A 12,568-nucleotide genomic window follows, 5' to 3' on the forward strand; every position below is an offset into this window, starting at 1 on the left:
ATAAGTGTGTGTTGAAAATAGATAATATATTTGGATTTGTATTTTGTGGTAATTTAAAATATTTTAAAATAAGAGGTGCAGGTTTGATGTTGAAATTTGGGAGACAAAAATTACTGTTTATTGTCAAATCATATGTCTTATATATATATTTTTATATATAAATATTGTATTTTTAGGTGACATAAATAACTGTTTATAGTCAAATCATATCTCTTTTATATTATATATGTATATAAATATATATATATTATATAGAAAATTGAAAATAAAAAAATATAAATAAAATATAAAAATATAAAAATAAATATTAAGTGTATTTTTATTTTGTCTCGAAAAATACAAAAACATAAATCCACCCATTGAGACCATAAATACAAAAACATTTACGACTCTTACACTTTACTACTTGTCCTTAGTTATAACCCATAAAACAAACCCACCAATTCAGACCACACGCTTTTAGAAAAATATTGAAAATGTGAGTAATAATAACAATAGTATATAAGAAGAGAGCAATAAAGACAAAGGGTGTTATTAGTCATCATATTGACATCAATAATGGAGAATTCAGCTTCCGCCGTAGCTCCTCTGCTGCTCAGAAATTTTCTTACTTCAATTTTCATCCTTGCAGACAAATCCCTCTTTTCCTTGTCCCAGAAATACAAGCTTCTCCAACTCCTACGTTCTTTTCTTGTCTCCTCTTTTCTCTTCTTTCTCAGCCTTTTGCCGGCTTTCTTCTCCTCTCTCAATCCTTCTCTGGAACCCCACCACCACTCCTTCAATTCCGCCAGAGATGATACCTATTCTGGCACCGGCGTCGGTACTGACGCCGCCGGCCGTGGCAAGGGTGGCGGGTCGGGTGTTTCCAGGGCGTTGTCCCAGCTGTTGCTCATAATGAATGATATTCCGGTCAGTTCGAGGAAATACGAAGTGGTTCGATCATTAGCGGAGAAGCTCATCGATGAGAATTTATTACAAGACAATCGAGCCTTGAGGGAGGTTAACTGCGCCGTTCTCTCCACGGCTTTTGCCACCTCTCTAAGCCAGCTCGAGGCGGAGCAGCGGCGGACGGGTGATGGCGTGGTGGTGGGTGGTGCCGAGGAGAGTGATTCGTATGTTTGTAATAGGGTGAGCCGTTTGATACTGGGGGTTAAGTATTTCGGACGGCGGGCGTGGTGCTACGCCAAGTCGAGGAGCGATCCGAGTCGGTCCGGACGCTCGGCTGAGAAGCTGGCTGCAGAATTGCTGTGGCTGGCTCAGAAAATGGCGGCGTCTGGCTGCGCTGAGGAAGCTGTTTGTAAGTGGGCTTCTGCGTCAAACTTGGCTTTGCTTGCTCTATCGGCTGAGCCGCGACTTCAGGGTTCCCTCGTCAAAGTCTCCGGTAAATATTTATTTATTTATCATTGGTTAGTACTTATGTCTTGTAATGTTCTCAGTATGCAGTCAACATTAATGGAATATACTTTTTGGCATTCAAGCACGTATTAGAATAAAAACTTTTCTTTTCCTTTTTTTTTTTTTTTTGAGAAAATTTGGACAAATGTACATGATTTTTATACATAATTCAATCAATCAGAAAAAAAATTATACTACTTACTTAATTAATATTTTTGATAATGTGAGCCAACAACATAATTGATAAGATAATCTACTTATATAAATGAATTTATGGCTTTCTTGCAGCATTCTTGATCAAGGAAGCAAAAGAAATGGGCAAAGACAATGGAAATGGTGACGAAACAGACTCACCCTTTGAGCAACAACACATCAGACATACCAAGATGAAATTGTTAATGTCGTGGCTACCATTGTTGTGTCGTGCGAATAACGGCACTGATGCACCAATCCTGAGTTTGGGGGAAAGGGCGGAGTTGGAGAGGACACTAGAAGAGATCATCGCAACTTTGGATGAAGAGGAGCAAGAATGGGTGTTGTCCCTTTGGCTCCACCACTTCACCTACTGCCCCGCCTCCGATTGGCCCAACCTCCGCTTGTGCTACACCCGATGGTACAACGCCTCCCGTGCGAGCCTTATGCAATCCATTGAAGAGACGCCATAGTTTAAATTTTCTATTTCAAATTCTTATTTCGATTTGTATTCTAAAAATTTTGATCGATTGAAATATATATCACTCAAGATCGTGGAATAGTTCATTAGAGGAAATTCATGTAAATATATGTATGTTAGCTAGGAGGAAATAAATGGTGGTAGAAATTTGGTAATGTTTGTCAATGATGAGATGGTCAATTCAATTAGCTAGTCATCATTGTTGACATGTCTTGTAATAAACTTACCGCTTGAAATACGGGTAGCAATGTATATGGTTCTAAGTCAATTCATCTTATAATGTTTAACAAATTCTTTTTTTATTGAATATATGAATACGGAAATTTATTTATTAAAATTGAACTCCTACTCAGTATTTATATTTTGGTCTCTTCAACTAGAGATAATTTTAATGTTGTGCTGAGAAGAACTCGAAGATTTTTTTATAAATATTTTTAAATGTTATATTTAAAAGACATCTCTCTCCTGGATTTTTATTGATGCTATGTTCAATAAATCAGAAGGTTTTCATCAGTGTTCTCTTCAACAAACCAAAAGCCATGCACGCGGTAGCTCCGGTTGTGGAGCCAAAAGGCCTCAACCATTTCTTTTGCTTGCTTACAACACAAAACACAAATGTGATACAATTGAATTGATCATAATACTCTCTCTATGTTCTTTTTTGGAGCATGAATGAGTGGATTACTCTGATAGTAATTCACCAAGGCGAGCAATGTATGTTCGTGGTTTGCACAAGATTTGGATCAAGATCTAATGGAGAAGAATCTTGAAGATGTTTGTGGATGATCTCGAATTAACACGAAAGATAATGTGTTCGTGATTCAATTAAGGCATGAGCTTGTAGACGAGCTAGATTCGAATACGTGGATTGGCATACTTCCGTTGTTAACATTCAATTTGATCTACAATTATGTATCTTTGTATTAATTAATTAGCATGCACATATATCATTTTATCATATGTAAAATTAATTTATGAGATAATTATATAAATTATCCATCATTATTTTCCTATAGATATCATAATAAGACACACAACTAGCTAAAAGTTCGTAAATAAAATTTGACCACAATTCAAAACTCCATCAGAGAAAAGAAATACTTTATTATATTAAATCCAATCATATTCAATCAAACTCGTTTGGAATTCAATTTAAGTTTGATTCATACTTTAAAATCCGTATTAGACTGGACCCATTATAAATCCAACTCAAACTCAATTATTCTTTCTTATAGCATTCTTGATGAAGAGATGGAGGAAGATGATGAAAATGCGGATAGAACAGAACATCAGACGGAGCAAGAAGAAATTGGTGATGTCGTGGGCTACCACTACTGTGCCATGCAAAAGACGGCATTGGTGCGTCGAACTTGAGTTTTGAGGAAATGGATGAGGTGAAGAGGACGAAATAATATCTGAGTTTGGATGACGAGTAACAAGAATGCGTGGTGTCCATTTGGTTCTACCATTTCTCCTATTGCCCCGCCTCCGACCGATCCGACCTTTACTATTGCTGCAGGTTGCTGGTACGACGCCTCCCGTGCGAGTCTCTTGCTGGATTGATTTTGCTGTGTCAATGCGAGGCTCTATAATATGAAGTCGTTTTTTTATGAACTCCGATTACATGCATGCTTTCTGATGCAGCAGTTGAATTGAATCCATTAGTGGGAGATCCGATTATTTTGAAGTACAACGTTTACATTTATTCTGAATTTAGTTTAGCACAGAAATTAGATAAGGAAAAATACAATTGAGCTCTCTCATGGAACAAAATGTTTTGAGTAAATGTCAAATGTCTCTGATGAGGACAGTTGAGGCACCTGAAAACATACCAACATATCAAATGGTCAGTTCCTTTTCAGTGGGCTGAGAAGCTGGAGTTTGGACTTTGGAATATTCACCAACTATTTACGATGATGAGGTATTTTTCTGTTGAAATATTTTTCATCCCCTAATGTAGCTATTACTGTGAATATTATGTTCGTTTGTATTAGGGTTGTTATTATTTCATCAATTTGATATTGGGACTAAACTTTTTATCTCTGTTTTCATGGTTATAGGGAAAATATGATACTTAGTTCATTCCTTCTTAAGGAGATTTGGGTGGTATACAATCGAATTCAAGTTTCCATCATATTTACCTGAAATAGGGATTTGATTTATCTCTGCAGCAGTTCCATGATTAATCAAATCCAATATATATTAGGCTAATTAAGATGAACTGATTCCAGTTAGCAATATGAGCTTGTTAGTTCCTCGTGGATTGAGCAGAATTTTGGAGGCACACAGAGGATTTACTTAAATAGGATCTTGTCCTGCGTTGAACTGTTCTTAAATAAAAATAAGTCCCAGTATTTTGCTTAACGGCTGCATTTTAATATATGAATGGAAGCTTAAGTAAAATATAAAGAGCATATAAGGTCTACAAATAAGAATCATTTGTGCAGGATCAGACGATACCTGTCGCAACTTTGGGTGCAAAACTTTCTTCAAGAGAGATGTAACTGGACCATTTAGATGTCCTGTTTTGGTGTCACGAATTGTCTGGCGCATGGCATTTAGTAAACGACCATATGTCAGTCCCGGCTCGTTCTGTGCTGCTTGAATGAAGCTGTATGTCATGGCACCTGTTGCAGCATTGCCAGAAAGGGCCTGTACAAGTATGAAGTACCAGTGGTAACAAGGATTAAGAAGAAAAGAACAACTTTCTTGATCTGTTAGTTTGAATTTCTATTTGTACCCTGCATTCTCTGGAATTGCAGTTTTTTAACGATCCTTTGTCAATACTGGTTACGCCAATAACTCACCATAACAAAGTAAGTTGCTCACTTGAATTGCATTGCCAGAATACATCTCAGTTTATTGACATTGGAGAAAAATATGGCATGCACATCTTAAGAGCACTTTGACTGCTTGATATCCGAATTTACTTGACTCACAATAGAAAAGATTTTCTTTTGCTTGTTTGGTTCCTATTTCAAATGGAAAGGTATGAGTACAAATAATCCCTTTCCATAAGCATTCTCCTCTCTTATCTGTCATGTCTTATGTTTATCACATGTGATTCCATTTTCCATTTCTCATCCAATTTTTAGGCTGTAGTTATACGAAATCTCGGTATTAAGTAAAGTGAAGTTGCATGTACTAAACAATCCATTGGAAGTCATGAATTAAAGTGGTCAGATAATATCAGGGGAATTGTCAAGGACATAATTTTCTCTTATGGCCCCTGTAGGAAAGGAGAGTTAATTTCTCACCGTAGTATCCACTGAAACTTGGTGATCATCACAGGCGCTAAGACTTACTGCCAGTCCACCACTGGTACCTTTATAAATAGCAGACTGGCAACCATGATTTTGCCACGTATAGTTTCCATCCCTGCAGGATAAAAGAACAGCGCCATAATTTTAAGTTTCAGTTGGAGTTGATTAATCATAATGCTGACCTGTCCATTCTGCAAACAAATGGTAGATCAAGGATAGTGCCACTATGGCATGCATCTACTATTGCATGGAGTCTGGCTCCTTGAGGTAGTGGTCTCACAATGGTGGAGTTGATCTCATCATCCAGTATTGTTCCCTCAGTCTGATGGTCAACAGGCCATAACATTTCATCATAGCCATCAACTTCATCCATGTTGAAGTCAAGTTGTTGTGATCCATGACCCGAGTAGTGAAATATCAATGAGTCCCCTGATTGGCAACCTTGAACCAACCACTTCAAGGCTTTTCTGATGTTATTCTTTGTTGGGATTAGGGAAGGATCCGACTCTTCTTCTGCATATTCATCAGAATCAGAGTGTTCGTTGTTGGTACACTAGCTAATGAATGTTCCCCTTCCTAAAACCATTCATAAAAAGTTGCAGTTGCCAAGTAATCTCAGAATGCTTTGGTATTTTGAATGATCGTTGAAAGGTTAGACCTAAATTGAAATAAAAAGGGAAGGGAAGCAGAATACTAAACCTGACTTTGTAAAAATAATGGCCCTCATTTACAGATTCTTCTGGAGGCTAGTGTCTACTAGAGCACCTTTTGGTCTTTTTTTAAGCTATGGCATATGATGTATACTGCAATTGCTAGCTATTTCCTTGTTGCATCTACCCCCTTAGTGAAAAAGAATTTGAGTTGGCATTGATCACCACTTATGTGCTGTTTGAAAGAAGTGACTTGACAGTAAATTTTGGTGATGTAGGTGAATATTTGTACTGTGCTTGATTTGTAAAGAGAGAATTCAGAAAGCTAGTTAATGCTATCTTACCAGTAAGAACAAGTATGCAGTCGCTTGGAAACCCAAGCTTCTGAATCAGGAAATATCTCATACACTTGACGTCATTGACAGTTCCATTTAGCCTGTACTTCTGGCCGTTGTAGCTAACACCACATAACACTGCTCTCTTACTCCCGTGTGCTGAAAATGGAACCATAGATGGTGAAGGTCTGGCTTGAGGGTAACAACCAAAACCTGATGTCCCTGATCCAGAGGAGTTATACATTGTTGCTACCATCATATTAATACTGTTGGATGCCGTATTTAGCAGATCCTTCAGCCTGCTTGCCCCATGGCGAAAGGAGCTGTGGGCTTGAACCAAAGGATCATTGGACTGAATGCGGATGACGGTTTGACATACTGCACAGTGAATAGCATGTGTGTAGGGAGGCACCATTATTTGGACTCCACAATAACTGCATCTCACTCTCTTGCTTGCCATTTCCATGTATGCATTTCCTGGGGATAGAGAGCATTAATGTTGTATATATATTTGCTTTATTCCACCACAGTAGAGAGTGTGGAATCAGATTCATTCTTTTCTCCTGGTGTGTAAAGATGCCAATACCATATTGCTTCTTATTTGGTTTGTATTTTAAACACTTCGATTCTCCACGATGTTCGATATTAATGAATGATCTGAAGTGATTTGAGTATTTTGAAACATCCATGTTGTAAGTTCATGGAATACTGGGGGGTTCAGAGAGATTTCATGTTCATTAAACAATAGGAGATTAAATCTTTCTAGAAGATGAGAATTATTTATTTGATACTGTAGATAAAAGCAGCATCTAACAGCTCAACGTGGATCAGGTTCTGACTAATATAACTAGAGTAAATTTCTATACCAGGTGGGAAGAAAAGTAAAGGTGGTCTAAATTCTCCACTTCTGAAGATGCTATTTTGGAACCCTGCAGCATATTGTGTTTGCTTGACAGTAATAATTATACCAGATCTTTAAACTAATTCAGATTGTGATTACCATACTATTATTCATTTAGGATGGTTGAATTTTATGGTGGTTTCAAACAAAGAAAAAAGTAGTATTGTAGGATCATTGACAATGATAAATTGTTCCTGTGGTGTCAACACAGAATGATGGAGGAAAATTTTCCAATTCATCAATAATAGACAATTTCTACAGTTCTGTGAGTTCTGTTCTCAACTTGTAAAGCTCCAGTGTTTAGAATATCTAAAGTAGTTGGGTTAGTTATCCCTGAAAATGGTATGGAATTAGCACCAAAATGACTGTCTTTGCTTTCAGTTGATTTTTCAACACATCTTTCTCCTAAATCAATGATATTGCCGCTATAACAATATATAATTCTGTATCTCCTTCTCTTATATAATCAAATGGGCTGAATGTTACTTTAACATTGCCGAAACGTTTAGTGTTGGACAAGCTTGTTGTGGCCATGCTTATGAATTTATTTGGTAATTCATTGCCTTCTAATATTTGCATCTTTGCATGTATACGGATTCATGTGTTCAGTGCTGGCTCTAGGCCATTAGCCATTTACCATTAACACAAAAAAGTTTTGAATCCTATGGTGATCATTAGACTTGATTTTGCTATTTCAATGCTATGTTCAAATATATCATTAGTTTTTTTACTTGAAGCAGAGTAACTTTTTGTTGCGTAGACAGAATATATCTAAAGTTAGGGGCAAGCTAGCGTTTGTTCGATTGAAACAGACTACTTTGTTGTTGGATCTGATAGGATGTATAAAGCTAGGGGCAACCGGTTATTCGATTGAAACAGAGTACTTCGTGTGTTTGGACCTGACAAGATATCCAAAGTTTCACGGAAAAGGGCATGTGTTCAAAGCTTCTGACAAGTCTGATTTATGCCATGTCAGGTGAAATTATTCTTTAGTTTGTTGCACCAGATGCATTTTTGTTTGCAATTTGATATTATTTTTCAGATTGTCGATTTTTTCATTTACTTTAAGTCTTTGTATGTTTTGCATGTACTATGCGATTAATTTGACAACTTTTACTTTGGTGTACATTCAAGGAATCTGAACATTGTTTGAACTTCTGTGGGATTAAAGGTTTAATCCTCAGAACATGACAAAAAGTTCTAAAGCTACATGAAAACAATAGGAACGCAAATGTGATTGGTTTGCAGAGCTTGAGGCTTGCCCCACCAAACCCTATAATAACAAGGTTGAAAATTAAGTTATGATATGACATACTTAGGGATGTAAATGCTATGTGTTTGGCATTGTACAACTAATGGCCTATTTCCCCACCCCTTGTACAACTAATCATATAGCCGTAATATCAAGGTATGCATTCTTTCTCCTTGCATCACCGTCAGCATAATTTGATCCTGAATACTTCTATTTCATTGACTAAAAAAGTTTGTGGTTTGGCATATGAAAATATTTGAAACGTATGAAATAGGTTCTTGACATGTTATTTTCTGCTTTCTGGTAATGTTATGTTGGCATTTATGTAATTTGTATGTGTTCATCAGCAGTTAGTTAGCACTAAAGGAAATCATGATAATGATCTGTGTGCATCATGCATATAAAGCAAACGGAGTTGCAGACATATATCACAGGCCTATGCCAAGTTAAATTATAGCATACTATCCATGAAACTTAACACACTGAAAGCAAGCAGTAAACATGCTTCTTTATTCAAAGCAGCTAACAGGCCTGGAAACGACAGCCTATACACTTTACAATGTGAAAGGCTTTGAGTGAATCTCGAACTTGTGAGAAGAGGACAGTTGAGGTTCCTGCAAACAGAAGTAAATTACCATTATTTAAGATAACACAGATTATGTTTTATATTATCTTAAAATCCGTAAAGCAACCTAGTAGTTTATCAAGTAAGAATCACATTTGTTATAATTATTTGCAATTACAAATTGGTTTTGCACGTGAATTTAAATACCTATTAAAGGAAATTCATTCTGATGTGGATATAGTTATAAAAATTGTGAACCTGTTAACTGAAAACAAAAGGCTGAATGATAGTGAAAGTTGACAAAAAAGATAATGTGTTAAGTACAAATACAATTGTTTGTTTGATTTGCTAGGGTTATTTATATCTTGATCAAGGTTCCTAAGAAATAGTTTCATCGTCACCTCAGGGAGTTGGAAAACTTTGTCTATAAAAGATACGAACTTAATTTGGTTATGAATATGTACTGTATTCATATATATATCCATTATTTTCATTATTCTCAAAACATGAGATTAAGTTGGCAGCTGGCTGCTTGGTGTAAGAATAAGAGCAAAAAATTGTATCAAAGCATACCTGTGATAAGTGGGGTGCATCTCTGCTCAAGCCTACTTGGTCTCGTGCTGCATTTATTCTATTGTGCAGGAAAATGAGTAGACGTCCGTAAGTTAATCTTGGTTCTTGTTCCAAAGTTTTGACAAAGCTGTAAGTTAGGGCACCTGTTGGAACACCTGTAAAAGCCTGAACAAACATAATGTTACTCAACCTACTTTTCATTGCTAATGCTTATTCTGTGCTGCCTGGTTATTTTTACTTTAAAGCCTACTAACTTGTTGCATGTGGTCGATTCTATATGTTGCTAGATCTGATGCAGAAAATTTCTAGCCCATTGACACTTAGCATAGAGAATACCAAATAACCTTTTTTGATGCCTGATTGTAATTGATACAAAGTTTATGAGATGACATGACTTATCAAATCAACATGGTACATCAGGGTTAATACTAATGCTGGAGTTCCACTGAAAAAGATACTCAACAAATGTAGAAAGATGGTCATATTTCTATAAAGATTAGTATGCCAATTGTGTCTTCTCGGGTTGCCACTATGATATATATTTAAGGATCTTGTGAATAAGATTATTCTCATCATTTATTCACACAATAAGTATCAAATTGAGGTGCCTGTAGGCAAACATATCTATATTGAATGGCAAAAAGACATGGCAGCATTTGTACTTTTATAAATTTGGAACCTGTTTAGCAATGGCACTTTTGGTCGAATTCTCCAGCAAATGTCAATGAGGAGGTACATATTAAGTATAAGGGGCACAAGGTTGAGTGCTTGGTGTTTTTTAGTACTATGGCAGAAACTAATGAACTCCCTAGTTTTAATTTAGAGCAGCTTGGTTTAAATGAGAATAAAATAAACTAATAAAGGAAGAAATAAAGAATCTGACTACCTACCGTGGTATCTCCAGAGTTTTGATGATCATCGCAGGCGCTAATACCGATTGCAATTCCCCCACTGGTACCTTTGTATGCAGCAGCATGTGGAACACGGTGATCCTCCCATTTGTAATATCCTTCCCTGATTATAGGATGAGCCACGTTACTTGATTGATGATTGAGGTGATTCCTGCAGTTACTAAATTTATTTACAGAAATTCTGACCTGTTCATTCTGCAAACATTTGGAAGGTCTAGAAAGGTTCCACTGAAGCAAGTGTCAATAACAGAATGAAGTGTTGCTCCGGTCGGTAGGGGCCTAACAATGGTGGCGTTAAGTTCATCATCCAGTATCCTTCCCTCAGTTTCATAGTCAACAGGTAATAAGCACTCATCATATCCATCAAGCTCGTCCCCATCACGGTCTACCACTTGTGATCCATGACCAGAGTAGTGAAACACCAAGGAATCCCCAGCCTGGCAACCTCGGACGAGCCATTGCAGGGCAGCTCGGATGTTCTTCTTTGTTGGAATACGGGAGAAGTCCTCTTCTTCTGCAATGCGTTTTGAAAGTGAAGAATGAGATACCAGGCACTAGTTATGCTTTAAATTTTTTGCTCTATACAAGATAGAGTGGGGATCCAATTGCCTTTTAGTTATCTATGTAATCAGTAGTTACAAGAATTATATCGGAGGCAAGAGTTGTGGAGCTCTATATGGTATTTACATCATGTACCTGATGCGCGATACTTCAATGGATTTGGCGTAGTATAATACTGACATACTAACATTCCATATTTTAAAGTTTCATACCTCTAGCTGGTGCTTATCAAATAGAGCTGATTAAAACTCTTTGGTTGATTGCTTTTTAAATGTTCCTTTTCCAATTATGTGCTGCCTGAGTTGTTCCATAAATACATTTATTTGATATGAACATTAGAGTTGCCACTTCTAGGTAAAAGCCAATATGGATTCCACGTACACATTGCTTTTACAAGTTCTTTTCAGAAATAAGTTAGCTCTTTTGATATTTGAACTTTTGCACATACTCACAAATAATTATGTATGCATTTCCTGAGTGATGCAGGCACTACCTGTTAGCACAAGGATGGAGGAGTTTGGAAACCCAAACCTCTCAACCAGAAGTTTTTTCATGAATAACACATCATTGATGCTGCCATCAAGACTCTGTTTGTGTCCCTTGTAGGTAATGCCACATAGAACAGCTCGTTTACGTCCGTGTGCAGGAGGAACACGTAATTGTGTAGGAGGAGCACGTACTTGTAGTTGTCCTGGATAAACTCTGCCCACGTTCACTGGTTGTTGAGGTCTAACATAAACTGCATAACTAGGGTTAGTCACATGCTGGTTGTTAGATATGAAATTGATATTACCATTTGCTCCAGGTGGCCTGTAGCCGTTACCGTTGCTCTGGAATTTTGTGACACGATTACAGGCCGGACAACGTAGAGTTTGTGCCTCAAGTTGCACCAGAGATGGCATCCCACACCACCTACAGTTGATTCTCCTGGTTGCCATCTCTCTGGTTTCTTGTAACTCTTTGGAGTGAGAGGCAACAGTAAAATTTATATTGGATGATCTGAGTTTCTGCTAGACAATATCTTCTTTAGTACAATTATGCATTTTATACATGTCACTCAATGCCAGGGTAGTGTTAGAGAATTAGATTCGAGCCTTATTTCTTTTCATGTGACGCATTTAAATAATCATCAGGTAGATGGGAGAATAATACCTCAAGGATTGGTTTTAATTGATGCAAAGCAAATCCTAAAATTTGCTCCTAATAAAGGAAGACTTTTCTCTACTTTGGAGGAAAGAGGTTAATAATGCAACGGCATCAAACTCTTGACCATAATAATTCTGGTCTGTTGATATGATTCATATTCATTTGCCATATGAATTCAGAGGAACCCAATGATTTGCAGCCAAATGATTCAGATTGTTGGATTAGAATGTGCACAGTATATAACGTATTATAAGTATTTTGTACGGTATATGATGTTGTTCCAAAGTCCTTAAATAGTATTGTCTATTATTGCTAGGATTTCCAGGACTAAAAGCATATCAAA

General features: G+C 36.9%; 3 protein-coding genes across 7 annotated transcripts; 1 reads left to right on the forward strand and 2 right to left on the reverse strand.

Annotated features, from left to right (window-relative positions):
* The first annotated feature begins 503 nt into the window (after window positions 1-503).
* On the forward strand, window positions 504-2,336 carry LOC105169231 (1,8-cineole synthase). The gene is made up of 2 exons (XM_088883160.1): window positions 504-1,381; window positions 1,684-2,336. The coding sequence occupies exons 1-2, from the start codon at window positions 559-561 to the stop codon at window positions 2,058-2,060; spliced, it is 1,200 nt and encodes a 399-aa protein (XP_088739286.1). The 5' UTR covers window positions 504-558; the 3' UTR covers window positions 2,061-2,336.
* Window positions 2,337-3,700: 1,364 nt separating this feature from the next.
* On the reverse strand, window positions 3,701-6,880 carry LOC105169232 (metacaspase-1). 3 transcript variants are annotated; one of them, XM_088883135.1, is made up of 6 exons: window positions 6,326-6,466; window positions 6,031-6,171; window positions 5,514-5,844; window positions 5,326-5,446; window positions 4,529-4,720; window positions 3,701-3,888 (listed from the first exon to the last, which is right to left on the reverse strand). In XM_088883135.1, exons 2-6 carry the CDS (start codon window positions 6,056-6,058, stop codon window positions 3,829-3,831), a joined length of 732 nt encoding a protein of 243 aa, XP_088739261.1. In that variant the 5' UTR covers window positions 6,059-6,171; window positions 6,326-6,466; the 3' UTR covers window positions 3,701-3,828. The 3 variants fall into 3 exon arrangements, with proteins under 3 accessions (XP_088739261.1, XP_088739260.1, XP_011087892.2); XM_088883134.1 differs by having other exon boundaries at window positions 6,031-6,216; window positions 6,326-6,465; XM_011089590.3 differs by lacking the exon at window positions 6,031-6,171 and having other exon boundaries at window positions 6,326-6,880.
* A 2,013-nt stretch (window positions 6,881-8,893) lies between these two features.
* On the reverse strand, window positions 8,894-12,140 carry LOC105169233 (metacaspase-1). Of its 3 annotated transcripts, none has more exons than XM_011089592.3 (6): window positions 11,873-12,140; window positions 11,573-11,818; window positions 10,705-11,032; window positions 10,498-10,621; window positions 9,608-9,772; window positions 8,894-9,083 (listed from the first exon to the last, which is right to left on the reverse strand). In XM_011089592.3, exons 1-6 carry the CDS (start codon window positions 12,015-12,017, stop codon window positions 9,024-9,026), a joined length of 1,068 nt encoding a protein of 355 aa, XP_011087894.1. In that variant the 5' UTR covers window positions 12,018-12,140; the 3' UTR covers window positions 8,894-9,023. The 3 variants fall into 3 exon arrangements, with proteins under 3 accessions (XP_011087894.1, XP_011087895.1, XP_011087893.1); XM_011089593.3 differs by having other exon boundaries at window positions 11,903-12,138; XM_011089591.3 differs by having other exon boundaries at window positions 11,573-12,139.
* Window positions 12,141-12,568: the final 428 nt, after the last annotated feature.

This window comes from Sesamum indicum, linkage group LG8 (assembly GCF_026168435.1).
Source record: "Sesamum indicum cultivar Baizhima isolate 11 linkage group LG8, ASM2616843v1, whole genome shotgun sequence".
NCBI classification, from domain to species: Eukaryota; Viridiplantae; Streptophyta; class Magnoliopsida; order Lamiales; family Pedaliaceae; genus Sesamum; species Sesamum indicum.